At 52.5% G+C, this 16,554-nt stretch overlaps 1 protein-coding gene across 1 annotated transcript in view; it reads right to left on the bottom strand.

Moving 5' to 3' along the window:
- Nucleotides 1–406: 406 nt before the first annotated feature.
- The window catches only part of GMCL1 (germ cell-less 1, spermatogenesis associated), a 126,228-nt gene continuing 110,080 nt past the window's right edge, over nt 407–16,554 (bottom strand). Inside the window, exons 14-15 of the mRNA XM_075601326.1 lie at nt 4,423–4,510; nt 407–633 (exon numbers count right to left, since the gene is read on the bottom strand). Coding sequence (XP_075457441.1) covers nt 505–633; nt 4,423–4,510 — 217 coding nt within the window. The 3' untranslated portion in view covers nt 407–504. The remainder of the gene's footprint in view (nt 634–4,422; nt 4,511–16,554) is intronic.

Raw genomic sequence — 16,554 nt, 5'->3', positions numbered from 1 at the left:
CAGATTACGCATTGTTAGATGCCAAGTGTCATTTGCTCTGGAGAAAATTAACAATTTTCCAAAGAAAATAAAAATGTTCAAAACTCAAACAAAATAAATATTCATCTACATGGCAGATGCAAGTTGTCCTACTGAAAAGGTACATTCCCCTAAATCACATTTTTTTCACTATGTCTCTACATACTGTATGGTGGAACTGCAGATACAAAATGAGTGGATTTTGGCTTTGAACTTCATTGGCATTTGTGTAGAGTAAAATAAGCAAATGCACTTATTGCTGCTAACTCCTTCGCTGGCAGAAGTCAGCTTGCCAATAAAGGGTTAAAACATCAGTACATGCTTCATTTTGCTTTCTTCATACTAGCACACACAAACCTTTCTGCAAAATAAACAAAATAGCCATGCATTCTGGTCAAAATAAAACTTTCCCTTTTTAATGGTTGCTCATCCCTTGAGGTCCTTGTGTACAGAGCATCTGTTTTAGAGCCAACGTCTGTAACGCCCTCAGTTCTCTGGATTCTCCTGCTGTCCGTCTCCCTCCACCCTTCTCTCAGGTGAAGTGTACAAGAAGTTGCAGAAGATATACAGTGGGAAGAGGAGCAAGCGGCTGTCCAAATTCATTACCACTTGTTCCTGGGAGAAACATTAACAAGGAGAACAGCATCAAAGTGCAGGAAAGAAAAAAAAATGCAGATGTGGAAGCTCATTAGCTTTAGTACTGCTATTAAGTAGGACACATCAGAACAAGGACATGGCATATTTGATATACTGTAACTCTAGGGGGTAGCTGCCTGAAGTGGAACATCTAGCTTATACAGTACAGGCATACCCCGCTTTAAGTACACTCACTTTAAGTACACTCGCGAGTAAGTACATATCGCCCAATAGGCAAACGGCAGCTCACGCATGCGCCTGTCATCACGTCCTGAACAGCAATACCGGCTCCCTACCTGTACCGAAGCTGTGCGCAAGCAGGGAGACTATAGAGCCTGTTACAAATGCGTTATTTACATCAGTTATGCACGTATATAACGATTGCAGTACAGTACATGCATCGATAAGTGGGAAAAGGTAGTGCTTCACTTTAAGTACATTTTCGCTTTACATACATGCTCCGGTCCCATTGCGTACGTTAATGCGGGGTATGCCTGTACGTAGACTGGCTGAAAGTGACGCTCAAATCCATGTTGGTTCAAGTCCAAATACTATATGGTGTGCATATATGTGTGTGTGTGTGTGAATATATACCTATAGAAGGCAAGGGAGGGTACACTGCTACACACACACATATATGTGTGTGTGTGTGTGTGTGTGTACAGTATGTGTATGTGTGTATGTATGTGTAGCAGTGTACCCTCCCTTGCCACCTCCCTGGCAGTGGTCCCGTCACGTGGGAGGGTTTAGTGGCTGTGTCGGCCATGTTGCGGTTGGCGCTGCCGGAAGAGGTCCTGTTGTTCAGGATTTCCTCCGCGGACTGGAGACAGCGTGGTCAGTCCTGACGGAGCCGGCGAAGGGAGATAGTCAAGCTCCCCCGGACTAGGTAGTTTCTCCCATAAAGTAGTGTAAGTATTGTAGGGCCGGCCATAATAAGGGACTTGCCCCTTAGTATACAGACGACTCAACGGAGCAGATGGATCCGCAGTGAATGAGTCCTCAGGCCTGGCTGAATCGCTTCCGCTATGCTACCGGAAATAAGGCGAGAAGGGGATTGTGTTGGAGGCCCTGCATCATGGGACCACGCTTGCCACCTGTCTACAAATCCCCTGGTATACTCGTGTAGCAAGGAAGGTACCACCACGTGCACCAACACCACACCGGGAGGGTAGTGCTGCCCTCACATATCTGGGTGGAATTGTTTGGACAAACCATTGGGTTTTAGGTGCCCAGGGCACCCTCAGTACTTTGGGGGAAGGTCATTGTGATTGTGTATACTGTATTGCTGAGACAGTGAGATCATAGTAAATAGGTTGTATATACTTTGCTGTAATTGTGGTTATTGGATGTAAACCAAATAAGTGTACCGGTTCCTGTGAGGGGCTATCCTGCCAACGCAGGGATCCTCAAGGATGGAGGCACTGCTCCAGCCACCCCAGGCTCCCCAAGCACGGCGGTAGCACCAATACACCCGTAACACGCATATCTCCCTGAGGAGGAGGGAAGGGGTGTTACATATGTATATGTGTGTGTAAGTACAGTGGTGTGAAAAAGAAAGTACACCCTCTTTGAATTCTATGGTTTTACAGATCAGGACTTAATAACTATCATCTGTTCCTTAGCAGGTCTTAAAATTAGGTAAATACAACCTCAGATGAACAACAACACATGACATATTACACTGTCATGATTTAACAACAACAAAAAGCCAAAATGGAGAAGCTGCGTGTGAAAAACTAAGTACACCCTTACTGCTTCCATAGGAATTAAGATGCTAAGTAGCAGACAGGTGCTGCTAATCAAATGCCCTTGATTAATTGATCATCAGCAAGTGTGACCACCTCTATAAAAGCCGAAATTTTAGCTGTTTGCTGGTCCGGAGCATTCAGGTGTGTGTTAACACAATGCCAAGGAGGAATGACATCAGCAATGATCTTAGAGAAGCAATTGTTGCTGCCCATCAATCTGGGAAGGGTTATAAGGCCATTTCCAAACAATTTAAAGTCCACACGACTTCTGGAACAATGTCCTTTGGACAGACGAGACCAAAATGGAGATGTTTGGCCATAATGCACAGCGCCACGTTTGGCGAAAACCAAACACAGCATATCAACACAAACACCTTATATCAACTATCAAGCAAGGTGGTGGAGGGGTGATGATTTGGGCTTGTTTTGCAGCCACAGGACCTGGGAACCTTGCAGTCATTGAGTTGACCAGGAACTCCTCTGTATGCCAAAGTATTCTAGAGTCAAATGTGAGGCCATCTGTCCGACAGCTAAAGCTTGGCCAAAATTAGGTCATGCAACAGGACAATGATCCCAAGCACACCAGCAAATCTACAACAGAATGTCTGAAAAAGAAAAGAATCAAGGTGTTGCTATGGCCCAGTCAAAGTCCAGACCTCAACCCGATTGAAATGCTGTGACTGGACCTTAAGAGAGCTGTGCATAAACAAATGCCCACAAACCTCAATGAACTGAAGCAACGTTGTAAAGAAGAGTGGGCCAAAATTCGTCCACAACGATGTGAGAGACTCAAAGTCATACAGAAAACGATTACTTCAAGTTATTTCTGCTAACGGTGGTTCTACAAGCAATTGAATCATAAGGTATACTTGGTTTTTCACACATGGCTTCTCCATTTTGGCTTTAATGTTGTTAAATAAATCATGACAGTGTAATATGTCATGTGTTGTTCATCTGAGGTTGTAGTTACCTAATTTTAAGTTATTATGTCCTGATACGTAAAACCATAGAATTCAAAAAGGGTGTACTTTCTTTTTCACACCACTGTATATGTGTAAGCGTATGTGTATATGTATGTGAGCGTGTATGCATATGTACAGTATGTGTGTATGTATGTAATATATAAGACACACACACACACGTCTGTGTAGTCTAGATGTACATATGGTGCGTGCGTGTGTAGATGTACATATGGCTTGAGAAAGGCTTATGTATAAGCAGAGATTTATTAAATAAATAATTAGTAATTTCCCCCCCCCCCCCAAAAAAAAATCAAAGCTAGAGTTTTGCACACGCACACACAATATGCAAACGGGTGCATGCAACACATTATTCTGACTGCTGTGTTGACTAACGTGTTCTCACCCGTTGTAACGCACCAACTGATGCAATAAAGTGTGTTACATCTATATGTATGTACTGTATATGGTGCATATATGTTGTGTCTACGTATACAATACATCCATAGTATGTAATGTACGCCCAACCGGTGCTTGGTGCTCGCATGTGTGTGCCTCGGAGGGAGGAGGGCTGTAGCTGTCTTGCCTAATACGGTTATGTATGCAAGTCAACTATTTCAGTTCTAGGCAAGACTCTTACGTTCTACATATGGTGTATACAGTTCATGCATAAACGAGAAGTTAGGAGTTAAAATTATGTAGGGGGAAAATTCACTGATGCTTTAAACGTTAGCACCTACATGCATGAAGAAATTGAAGTTGCTAATAACACTGTGCTTCAAAGACTGCCTTATGTGTGTGTCAACCAGCAGCTAGCAAAGTGATACGTGCGCATTTCTTAAAGAAGTGGAAAAAAAAAAAATCCCACTGGGATAATGTGAAGTTACATCTGCAGCTTGCTGCCCTCCTCCTGTGCCCCTGGTGTCTTCATTAAGCTACAGCAAAACTCTTCATTCACAGAAACCTCGGTTATCTTTAGCAGAGTGAGAACACCCAGCTACTCATCTCCTAGGTGCTTACATTTTCTTAGGCTATATTCACACAACAACAAAAAAACATACCTGATCTTTTTCAAGGCTGAGGATCTGATATCCACTTGTTCTATTGCAAATTACTTTACCATTGTTATCAAAAGAGGCTAAGCGTAACCTAAAGGAAAAGACAATACATTTGCTTGTTGATTTTGTAAAATATTCAGATTAGCAATAGAGTTTTTCTACAGGCGCTCAAATAAATACTTGTATATACCAGTTATAATGAAATATTGTGGAAAATGTATTCTGGAGGGGGACATTGTAATAAACACAGATGGGAAAGGGAAGACTGAAACAGTGGTTAAAACAGTTTTGGCAATATCTGTGAGTCAGCATTTTGGAAATCTAAATACCTGTAAATCCCAGCAGAGCGTTTAGTCAAAATATGAAAAATAGCGCACAAAGCCAAATTTAAATTATCCAGAAAATATGAAAAATGTAGTAAGACAGGGGGGCACACACTTTTTTCCCTGCGCCCCCCTGCCGGTGGTCACCTCAACCCCCCTCAGCTCCGGCATCATGACGTCACGTTGCCACAGCAACGTGTGTGGAGCCAAGGTAAGTAAAGGTTTACAGAGGCCCTGTAGCTCCCACGGCACTTAATTTAGGTGCCTTCAGGAAGTGCGCGGAGCCTCTGTAAACCGCACCCCCCCCCCCGCAGGCAGTCTCGCAACCCCCCCTGGTGGTCGCGCACCGCTGTAGTAAGACCCACCTAGGGCCTCCAAAAACGTTTCACACTCACATCAGCTATTCAGAGGAAGTGAATTATCACCATCATGCCCCTTCATTTACAGTACACTCTTATAGGGCAAGTTTTACTTAAAGGCAAATATAAAAATACAGGATAAAATATAACATAACTTTTAGTAAATAAAAAAGTATCATGATAACATAACAGGTAAAATATATGCCAAAACAATTCCCAGATGAGCAATAATGTCAACACAGAAAATGTTTTCAATTCCACTCTGAATTGAGGTCGTTGCCTCACATGGGAAATAATTATTTAACTTTATCTGGGCAGATCATGTATTCTCTATGACATCCAGCAGGGCCCCGGGTATACGGCGGGTTCCGTTCCAGAGGCCCGCCGTATAGTGAAAATCGCCGGAAAGCGGATCCGGCGATTTTCAGTGCTGCGCATGCGCAAACCGACATTTTCGCCGTTCTGCGCATGTGCGACCTGCGGTCTAAGCGCGCAACCGGCGGTCTGCGCATGCACGCCGGGCACACCTGCCGTTCTGCGCATGCGCGATTTTAAATTCAACATGGCGGCCCCCTTCTCGGTGCCGCCGTATCAGCGGATCGCCGAAATGCGGAGCGCCGAGAAGCGTGGCCCTGCTGTACTAAAACAAGAATAACACAAGGCACTGCGGATTTTCTTATGCTGTTTTAATGAGCCAAAAAAAGCTAAGCGACCTTTCGACCAGAGCGGTCTTTTTCAAGTGGTAAGTGGCCATGCCACTTGAAAGACCGCTCTGGTTGAAACGTCGCTTAGTTTTTTTGGCTCATTAAAACAGCATTAGAAAATCCGCAGTGCCTTGTGCTATTCCTGTTTTAGTATACTATTTGGATTTCCAGCAAGCCATCCTCCAACATAAGAGCACCGGTAATTATGTATGTTTATTGATTATATGGTGTGCAGCAGATATCCTTTTTGTTTATGACAAAAATATTATGGTTTGGCATCAGAGTTGTGAAACTCGAGAAAATTTTTCAAAACAGGATGCTCCATATCCCTTTTAGTATTATAATTAACATGGTCTGATATCCTTGTTTTCAAACGCTCTTTTAGGGCGTCCCACATATTTTAGTTTACAGTTGCATTACAAAATTCGTTTTGCCAGTTAGATTCTGGAGTCTCTTATTTTATATTTCTTTTAATTACATTGCAAGTAACATTTACCAGTTTTGAAACATCTATAGCCAGGGCCGCCGACATGGGGAGACAGTAAGGACTGCTGTTCTGACTGTTTAGGGGCCCGGCCTACTGCCCGCATATTAATTCTGATGTCCCCTGCCCCCCTCCCCCGAGATGCAGGAAGCAGGCAGAGGGAAATCCTTCCCACCCCACAGAGCCTCTGTAAATAGGCGTTGCCTTGAAGAGCGCTGTGGGTGTGTGTCTAAGGCTGCGATTATTCTGAAAAACGCCCATGGTGTCACCCGTAGCGACACCGCGCGGCGCAAACAACAAGTTTCATACATATGTGATAAGTAGCTATTCCAAATTCAACTGTCACCCCGCTTGCTACTGCAAAACAGGAGACAGTTGATGCGTTTTCAAAATTTGTTTTTGCGTTGCTACACACGACACCACGGGCGTTTTGCTGTATAATCGCAGCCTGAAGCTGCAGCCTGAGAGACAGGCTGAGAAAAGTAAGAGGGAAGGGCTAAATCATGAGGAGAAAAACAGACATGAAAGTGAAGAAGACATAGAAAGGCTAGGAACAAAAACAGAAAATGTATTAAGTTTAACGTAATTTTATTTTCCTGTACATCACTAATTGCAGTGGGTACTAATTGGGATTAGCGCCTCCCTCATCGTTGCAGGACAGAAAACGTTTCTGCAGGGTATATAAGGCCCACCCACTACCTGCAGAACAGTCTTCGGTTTTTCCCATAGCTAAAAAATATAACTGATACATGTTAATCACAGGGAGAGTACGATGTACCCACTGCCATTAATGGAGTACAGGAAAAGAAAATTACGGTAAAATGAACCCATTCACTTTTCCTCTTCCCCACATGGCAGTGGGTACTAATTAGGATATACCAAAGCTCACTCCATGGGAGGGGAAGAAAAGGAGAAAAAAAAGATACGTATACCAACTTTGAGATATCTGTTTATTTACTGTCAAAGCTTGCTTCAGCTGAGGCTTGTACGTCAAGCTTATAGTATGTCACAAATGTATTAAATGAAGACCAGACCGCAGCTTTAAAAATCTGTGTTGGAGATGCTTGGGCTTTGAATGCCCATGATTTAGAAACTGCTCTGGTTGAATCTGCCTTTATTCCCTGCTGGACTGGTTTGCTTTTAAGGTTATACGCCAACTTGATAGCTGAAGTAATCCATCATGATATGGTTGCCTTTGAGGCTTGCTGCCCCCTTCTAGGACCCTCTGGGATTATAAACAGCCTATCCTATTTTCTGTATTTTTGAATCCTGAGTAGGTAGACTAAAAACACCTTACTACATCTTAAATTATCTAGTCTGGGCTCCTTAGGATTAGCCGAATTTGTGCAGAAGGATGGAAAAATTATCGTCTCTTGATTGACATGAAACGAAGAGACAACTTTTGGAAGTAACTGTTCAGCAGCACATTGAGCTTATTCGTCGCTTGATTGCACACTGTAGAGCTCGCCTTATTTCAAGCAAACTTGCCTTTCCCGAAGGATCCTCTTAGTCGGGGGCCACAAAAAAGGCTCCCTTGTCACCCTCTCCATTTTTGCTGTTGGGCAAAAGCCCTTTCTGGTAGGACTTTGCTTCTCTATAAGACATTCTGTCTTGTGGTGTAAAGAATCTTCGATTTCTCTTCTCCTAGGGAAGAAACACACTCTTTCCTCTTGATAGCTTTGGGGGAAAAAACTAGACGCCATAAAAGCTAACAGCAATTCACCTTCGAAAGGTAAAGAGAAAATGTGTTTTTTTGAAGTAGAAATCTGCTACCCAATGCCTTAGCCCCACTTCTTTCTTGCTGCCACTGTCAGAGCCATGCTTCACTATGTCCAGGGAAGCTTCGGCGATATAGTCAGTTGCCAACTTAATTTCAGATAACGCCAACAGAATTGAGGCTCTCTAGACACTGCTTTCCAACGATTCCTCCACATTGGCTAACCATATTCTCATGGCTCTGGAAAGTGACACTGTTGATACCACAGGTTTGCAAGCAAGACCTGCTGCCAAACAGGCTTTTCGTAGGACACTCCATCCTTCGATCCATTGTATCGCGAAATTACACCGCATCATCCACTGGTAATGTGGTTCTTTTTGCAATGTGTGTGATTGCAGCAACCTTTGGGGGATATTCACAATTCTTGACTTCTTTGTCAGCGAATGGGTACATCCTGGAAAACGTATTCGGGGTTATCGATTTTTTAATCGGGCTGACTCCATTCAGCTCCATCATTTCTTTTATGACAGAAAGTAACGGAAAAGTTCTCTATTTCTTCTGAGAACTGCGGAAAGCTTATCCTTTTTCTGGTGCTTATCTTCTAGGTCTTCCAGCTCCAGAACCTCTTGCATTGCTTTAATCAATGGATCAACAAGATCCAAATTCATCCAACATTTCATGATCAGATGAATCACAGTACTCCCCTTCAGAGTGATGCTGTATGACATCGGATTACTCCAACGAAAATGCTCCTCTATCCAGGCTTGTTCTCTTCTGGGTCAGTTTAGTTGCTTGTAGCACTGCTGAAACCATAGATTGAGAGAGACTGTATCCTTCATCCAGGATAGGAAAGTAGACATCTGGCCATTGGGTTCCATGGCTGCAGCCTTTAGACACTTCAAATCCGCACAAATTCTGGCCATTTTAGGCACCTTTTTCTTATGCAGTAACGAATCTGTGACTGTTTTAGACATCCCTTCTTCCGGCTGAACCCCAGAAGTACTGCATCAACAATAAAAAAAAATAAAACACTGTATACCACAAAATACATTCATTTCAATGTTTCTCACTTTTTTTAAAACTTGTTTTTCTAACTAGGGACTCGCCTCAATTTGGGCATTGACCCCTTGCTTTATCCAGCTTCCATACTACTACAGTACTTTGTGCAAAAGCAGCCTCCTGTGTCTGTGAAATGCTTCAGGAATATCAGGCACCATTATATAGTATTGCTGCTTTAAATACTCTAGTGGTGTCTGCATGACGCCATTGCTGCTTTAAGAAGGAAATGTGCAGGCGTGTGCACTCCAATTCCACACTTCTTGTTCAGAGGGAGCGGCGCGTCTTACCTCCGTCGTGCTCTAGACTGGCATTCTCAGGCGCTTCTGCAGTTTTTCTGACTGGTCGCGGGGTATCTGACTGGCCGTTCCAGATAGCACTTCTGACAAAGCTTCAGGGGGAGGGAGGGTGAAAACCCCCCAAATTGAACTGCACTAAAGCAGTCCCTGTGAGTCCTACTTAACAAAACCTACTGTTGCGCATTAGGACAGGGAAAAGGCTATTCTGCAGGTAACGGGAGGGTGTTATATACCAGGCCCCTACTGAAGAGTTGTGTCATACGACACTGAGGGAGGAGCAAATCCCATTTAATACCCACTGCCATGTGGAGAATTGGAAATCCAAAGAGAAAATAAAGTACAAGAAAGAAATACGTAAGTGGGGGGAAAAAAAGACATGAGGAGGAGAGAGAGAAAATGGGAAGGAAGAGAGAATAGGAGAAAGTGGGAAAGAAGATAAATATATGAAGGGAAAACAGAGGAAAAAAATTAGATGAAAAGTGCAAGTAGAGAAAGACATACTGGGGAGCAGGGTGGGGAGAGAGAAAAAGGCTGGGGGTGGGGAAAGACATGCTGGGTGGGGGGAGGGAAGAGATATGCTGGGTGGGGGGAGGGAAGGGAGAAACATGCTGGGTGGGGGGAGGGAGGGGAGAGACATGCTGGGTGGGGGGAGGGAGGGGAGAGACATGCTGGGTGGGGGGGATGGAGAGCAGAGACATGCTGGGTGGGGGGGATGGAGGGGAGAGACATGCTGGGTGGGGGGATGAAGGGGAGAGACATGCTGGGTGGGGGGATGGAGGGGAGAGACATGCTGGGTGGGGGGAGAGACATGCTGGTTGGGGGGAGGGGAGAGACATGCTTGGTGGGGGGATGGAGGGGAGAGACATGCTTGGTGGGGGGATGGAGGGGAGAGACATGCTGGGTGGGGGGAGGGAGGGGAGAGACATGCTGGGTGGGGTGGAGACACATGCTGGGTGGGGTGAAGAGACATGCTGGGTGGGGTGGAGGGGAGAGACATGCTGGGTGGGGTGGAGGGGAGAGACATGCTGGGTGGGGTGGAGGGGAGAGACATGCTGGCTGGGGGGAGGGAAGGGAGAGACATGCTGGGTGGGGGGAGGGAGGGAGGGGAGAGACATGCTGGGTGCGGGGAGGGAGGGGAGAGACATGCTGGGTGGGGGGAGGGAGGGAGGGGAGAGAGATGCTGGGTGGGGGGAGGGAGGGGAGAGACATGCTGGGTGGGGTGGAGAGACATGCTGGGTGGGGTGGAGAGACATGCTGGGTGGGGTGGAGAGACATGCTGGGTGGAGGGGAGAGACATGCTGGGTGGGGTGGAGGCGAGAGACATGCTGGGTGGGGTGGAGGGGAGAGACATGCTGGGTGGAGTCGAGGGGAGAGACATGCTGGGTGGAGTGGAAGGGAGAGACATGCTGGGTGGGGGAGGGGAGAGACATGCTGGGTGGGGGAGGGGAGAGACACGTGGGGGTGGGAGGGATGCTGGGAGGGGATGGGAGGGATGCATGCTGCGAGATGTGAGGGATGCTGGGTGAGGGGGTGGGAGGGATGCATGCTGGGAGATGGGAAGGACGCTGGGGGAGAGGATGGGGGAGGGATACGAGGGATGCTGGGTTAGGGGATGGGAAGGATGCGGGGGGGAGAAATGGGAAGGATGCTGGGCGGGGGGGGGGGGGGTGGGGGAGAATGGGAGGTATGCTGGGGGATGGGAGGGATGCTGGGAGAGATACTGGGGGATGAGAGACAGAGAAAGACCTGCTGGGGAAGAGGCAAGAGAGAGACATGCTGGGAGGGAGGAGAGAAAACAGAAAATTGTTTCACGATCTTACCATAATTTTCTTTTCCTGAATAATGTACCATGGCAGTGGTCACCAAAGGGTTAAGCCCCACCTTAAAGCTGGGCCAGGACAGATTAAAGACTTGCACCTGTAGGAGGCCCTATATATGGACACACCTCCTCCTCACAGGTAGTCTTGTAGTTCTTAACTGAAATATATAACACTAGCTGAGAGACCCGGCGTTGCCCGGGATGTAAATGCGTAATAGGTAGTATTATTTATAAATGGTGGAACAATAGGTGAGTATTTGTTGCAAAGGTTGGATAATAATATTGAAAAGAAAGATGGAATAAAATGTAATACGATGTTGTTTAAAAATGTTTTATGGTAAAAGGGGAGCGGGGGGGAAAGGGGAGCGGGGGGGGGAAAGGGGAGCGGGGGGGGGAAAGGGGAGCGGGGGGGGGGAAAGGGGAGCGGGGGGGAAAGGGGAGCGGGGGGGAAAGGGGAGCGGGGGGGGAAAGGGGAGCGGGGGGGAAAGGGGAGCGGGGGGGGAAAGGGGAGCGGGGGGGGGGAAAGGGGAGCGGGGGGGGAAAGGGGAGCGGGGGGGGAAAGGGGAGCGGGGGGGGGAAAGGGGAGCGGGGGGGGAAAGGGGAGCGGGGGGGGGGAAAGGGAGCGGGGGGGAAAGGGAGCGGGGGGGAAAGGGAGCGGGGGGGAAAGGGGAGCGGGGGGGAAGGGGAGCGGGGGGGAAGGGGAGCGGGGGGAGAAGGGGAGGGGGGGAGAAGGGGAGGGGGGGAGAAGGGGAGGGGGGGAGAAGGGGAGGGGGGGAGAAGGGGAGGGGAGAAGGGGAGGGGGGGAGAAGGGGAGTGGGGGGGGGAAAGGGGAGTGTGGGGGGGGAAAGGGGAGTGGGGGGGAGAAGGGGAGTGGGGGGGGAAGGGGAGTGGGGGGGGGGAAGGGGAGTGGGGGGGAAGGGGAGTGGGGGGGGAAGGGGAGTGGGGGGGGAAGGGGAGTGGGGGGGGGAAGGGGAGTGGGGGGGAAGGGGAGTGGGGGGGGAAGGGGAGTGGGGGGGGGAAGGGGAGTGGGGGGGGGAGAAGGGGAGTGGGGGGGGAGAAGGGGAGTGGGGGGGGGAAGGGGAGTGGGGGGGGGAAGGGGAGTGGGGGGGGAAGGGGAGTGGGGGGGGAAGGGGAGTGGGGGGGGGAAGGGGAGTGGGGGGAGGAAGGGGAGTGGGGGGGGGAAGGGGAGTGGGGGGGAAGGGGAGTGGGAAGGGGAGTGGGGGGGGGAAGGGGAGTGGGGGGGGGAAGGGGAGTGGGGGGGGAAGGGGAGTGGGGGGGGGAAGGGGAGTGGGGGGGGAAGGGGAGTGGGAAGGGGAGTGGGGGGGGGGAAGGGGAGTGGGGGGGGGGAAGGGGAGTGGGGGGGGGAAGGGGAGTGGGGGGGGAAGGGGAGTGGGGGGGGGAAGGGAGTGGGGGGGGGGAAGGGAGTGGGGGGGGAAGGGGAGTGGGGGGGGAAGGGGAGTGAGGGGGGGAAGGGGAGTGGGGGGGGGAAGGGGAGTGGGGGGGGAAGGGGAGTGGGGGGGAAGGGGAGTGGGAAGGGGAGTGGGGGGGGGAAGGGGAGTGGGGGGGGAAGGGGAGTGGGGGGGGGAAGGGGAGTGGGGGGGGGAAGGGGAGTGGGGGGGGGAAGGGGAGTGGGGGGGAAGGGGAGTGGGGGGGGAAGGGGAGTGGGGGGGGAAGGGGAGTGGGGGGGAAGGGGAGTGGGGGGGGGAAGGGGAGTGGGGGGGAAGGGGAGTGGGGGGGAGGGGAGTGGGGGGGGGGGAGGGAGTGGGGGGGGGGAAGGGAAGTGGGGGGGGAGAAGGGGAGTGGGGGGGGGAAGGGGAGTGGGGGGGGAGAAGGGGAGTGGGGGGGGAAGGGGAGTGGGGCGGGAAGGGGAGTGGGGGGGGAAGGGGAGTGTGGGGGGGAAGGGGAGTGGGGGGGGGAAGGGGAGTGGGGGGGGAAGGGGAGTGGGGGGGGAAGGGGAGTGGGGGGGGGGAAGGGGAGTGGGGGGGGGAAGGGGAGTGGGGGGGGGAAGGGGAGTGGGGGGGGGAAGGGGAGTGGGGGGGGAAGGGGAGTGGGGGGGGAAGGGGAGTGGGGGGGGAAGGGGAGTGGGGGGGAAGGGGAGTGGGGGGGGAAGGGGAGTGGGGGGGGGGAAAGGGGAGTGGGGGGGGAGAAGGGGAGTGGGGGGGGAGAAGGGGAGTGGGGGGGGGAGAAGGGGAGTGGGGGGGGGAGAAGGGGAGTGGGGGGAGAAGGGGAGTGGGGGGGGAAGGGGAGTGGGGGGGGAAGGGGAGTGGGGGTGGAAGGGGAGTGGGGGGGAGGGAGTGGGGGGGAGGGAGTGGGGGGGAAGGGGAGTGGGGGGGGAGGGGAGTGGGGGGGGGATGGGGAGTGGGGGGAAGGGGAGTGGGGGGGAGAAGGGGAGTGGGGGGGGAGAAGGGGAGTGGGGGGGGAGAAGGGGAGTGGGGGGGAGAGAAGGGGAGTGGGGGGGGGGGGAGAAGGGGAGTGGGGGTGGAGAAGGGGAGTGGGGGTGGGAGAAGGGGAGTGGGGGGGTGGGGGGGATGGTGAGGGGCTCCGGAGCAGCATCGTGCGGTGGATGTTCGGGTGAGTGGGGGGGGGGTGAGGGGCTCCGGAGCAGCATCGTGCGGTGGATGTTCGGGTGAGTGTGGGGGGGGGGGTGAGTGTGGGGGGGGGGGTGAGTGTGGGGGTGAGGGGCTCCGGAGCAGCATCGTGCGGTGGATGTTCGGGTGAGTGTGGGGGGGGGGGGGTGAGGGGCTCCGGAGCAGCATCGTGCGGTGGATGTTTGGGTGAGTTTGTGGGGGGGGGGGGGTGAGGGGCTCCGGAGCAGCATCGTGCTGTGGATGTTCGGCTGAGTGTGGGGGGGGGGGGGTGAGGGGCTCCGGAGTAGCATCGTGCGGTGGATGTTCGGGTGAGTGGGGGGGGGTGAGGGGCTCCGGAGCAGCATCGTGCGGTGGATGTTCGGGTGAGTGTGGGGGGGGGGGTGAGTGTGGGGGGGGGTGAGGGGCTCCGGAGCAGCACCGTGCGGTGGATGTTCGGGTGAGTGGGGGGGGGTGAGGGGCTCCGGAGCAGCATCGTGCGGTGGATGTTCGGGTGAGTTTGTGGGGGGGGGGGGGGTGAGGGGCTCCGGAGCAGCATCGTGCTGTGGATGTTCGGGTGAGTGTGGGGGGGGGGGGGGGGGTGTGAGGGGCTCCGGAGCAGCATCGTGCATTGGATGGTGGGGGGGGGGGGGTGAGGGGCTTCGGAGCAGCATCGTGCGTTGGATGGTGGGGGGGGGTGAGGGGCTCCGGAGCAGCATCGTGCGTTGGATGGTGGGGGGGGGGGTGAGGGGCTCCGGAGCAGCATCGTGCGTTGGATGGTGGGGGGGGGTGAGGGGCTCCGGAGCAGCATCGTGCGGTGGATGTTCGGGTGAGTGGGGGGGGGGGGGGTGAGGGGCTCCGGAGCAGCATCGTGCGGTGGATGTTCGGGTGAGTGTGGGGGGGGGGGGTGAGGGGCTCCGGAGCAGCATCGTGCGGTGGATGTTCGGGTGAGTTTGTGGGGGGGGGGGGGGGGTGAGGGGTTCCGGAGCAGCATCGTGCTGTGGATGTTCGGGTGAGTGTGGGGGTGGGGGTGAGGGGCTCCGGAGCAGCATCGTGCGGTGGATGTTCGGGTGAGTGGGGGGGGTGAGGGGCTCCGGAGCAGCATCGTGCTGTGGATGTTCGGGTGAGTGTGGGGGGGGGGGTGAGGGTCTCCGGAGCAGCATCGTGCATTGGATGGTGGGGGGGGGGGGGGGGTGAGGGGCTTCGGAGCAGCATCGTGCGTTGGATGGTGGGGGGGGGGGTGAGGGGCTCCGGAGCAGCATTGTGCGTTGGATGGTGGGGGGGGGGGGTGAGGGGCTCCGGAGCAGCATCGTGCGTTGGATGGTGGGGGGGGGGGGGGGTGAGGGGCTCCGGAGCAGCATTGTGCGTTGGATGGTGGGGGGGGGGGGTGAGGGGCTCCAGAGCAGCATCGTGCGTTGGATGGTGGGAGGGGTGAGGGGCTCCGGAGCAGCATCGTGCGTTGGATGGTGGGGGGGGGGGGGGGGGTGAGGGGCTCCGGAGCAGCATCGTGCGTTGGATGGTGGGGGGGGGGGGGGTGAGGGGCTCCGGAGCAGCATCGTGCGTTGGATGGTCGGCAGCGTGAGTTTTGTGTTGAGGGGGGGGGGGGGGGGGGGGTTGAGGTGCTCCGGAGGAGCATCGTGCTGTGGATGTATGGGTGAGGGGGGTGGGGTAGTTTTGGGTGTGCTCCGGGGATGTTCGGGTGAGGGGGGGGGGTGATGGAGCATCGTGCGTTGTATGTTCAGCAGCGTGCGTTTGCTGTTCGTGTGAGGGGGGGGTGATGGAGTATGTTTGGGTGAGGGGGGTTGGTGATGGGCTGCAGTAGCGGGAGAGCTGTGGCGTGCGTTCGTAGTGTGCATGAGGTTGGGGGGGTGGTGGTGGAGGGGGGTGCATGAGGTTGAGGGGGGTGGTGGTGGAGGGGGGTGTTTGTAAGAGGCAGTGTTGCGCTGCTTGTTCGTGCGGTGTGTGGAGGTGAATGTTGATATAGAGCTTCTGTACCTGATCTGTGGTAGCAGGCGGTGAGGGTTTTGTGGGTTGAGAGGTCGCCCCAGAGCAGTGAGGATTGTCAGTGAGGGACAGTGGGGTGAGGGGTGGGACAGTGTGGCAGTGTGGCAGTGGTGTTGGCCAAAGGCCAATGAGAGTCAGTGAGGGGTGGGACAGTGTGGTGAGGGGTGGGACAGTGTTGAGGTGGAGTGACAGGCCAAAGGTGCAATGCGATTGGCCCTAGGGACACAGGGCATGCAGACAAACATACAGACATTTCAGAAATATATAGTAGATACATTAATACGTCCCTAACTTGGGTCGGGTGATTGGTGCCCACTGCCATGGAACATTACTCAGGAAAAGAAAATTAGGGTAAGATTATGAAAGAATGTTCTATTTTCCAGAGCATATTCATGGCACTGGGCCCAAGCAGTACCAAATAGGGTGAGTGAACATTTAAGTTCCAGAACATACGAATACCAAAACTAATGAATGCATGCAGTATGGACAACAGTTTGAAGTACTTTAATGCCTAAGTACAATATGTGTCAGTGGAGGCCTGTACACCCAAACGATATAACAAAGTATTTATAGATGTTCATACTGCTGCCCTGCATACAGTAGCTCCAGAGGAGACACTTGAGCTTTGCTGTCCAGGATGTAGCCATGGATCTGGTAGAATGAGCCCTTAAACCTTTTGCAGGCTGCCTTCCTTACACAGCATACGTTTTATTAATGCAAGAAACAATCCAATGGGCGATAGTAGCTTTTGAGGCGGCAAGGTATGTCTTCAAACACCTTACAAGATCCAAGGAATACAGAAGTTG

The sequence above is a fragment of the Ascaphus truei genome, chromosome 5, assembly GCF_040206685.1.
Source record: "Ascaphus truei isolate aAscTru1 chromosome 5, aAscTru1.hap1, whole genome shotgun sequence".
Lineage (NCBI taxonomy): Eukaryota > Metazoa > Chordata > Amphibia > Anura > Ascaphidae > Ascaphus > Ascaphus truei.
This window is presented reverse-complemented; position numbering and strand designations above follow the sequence as displayed.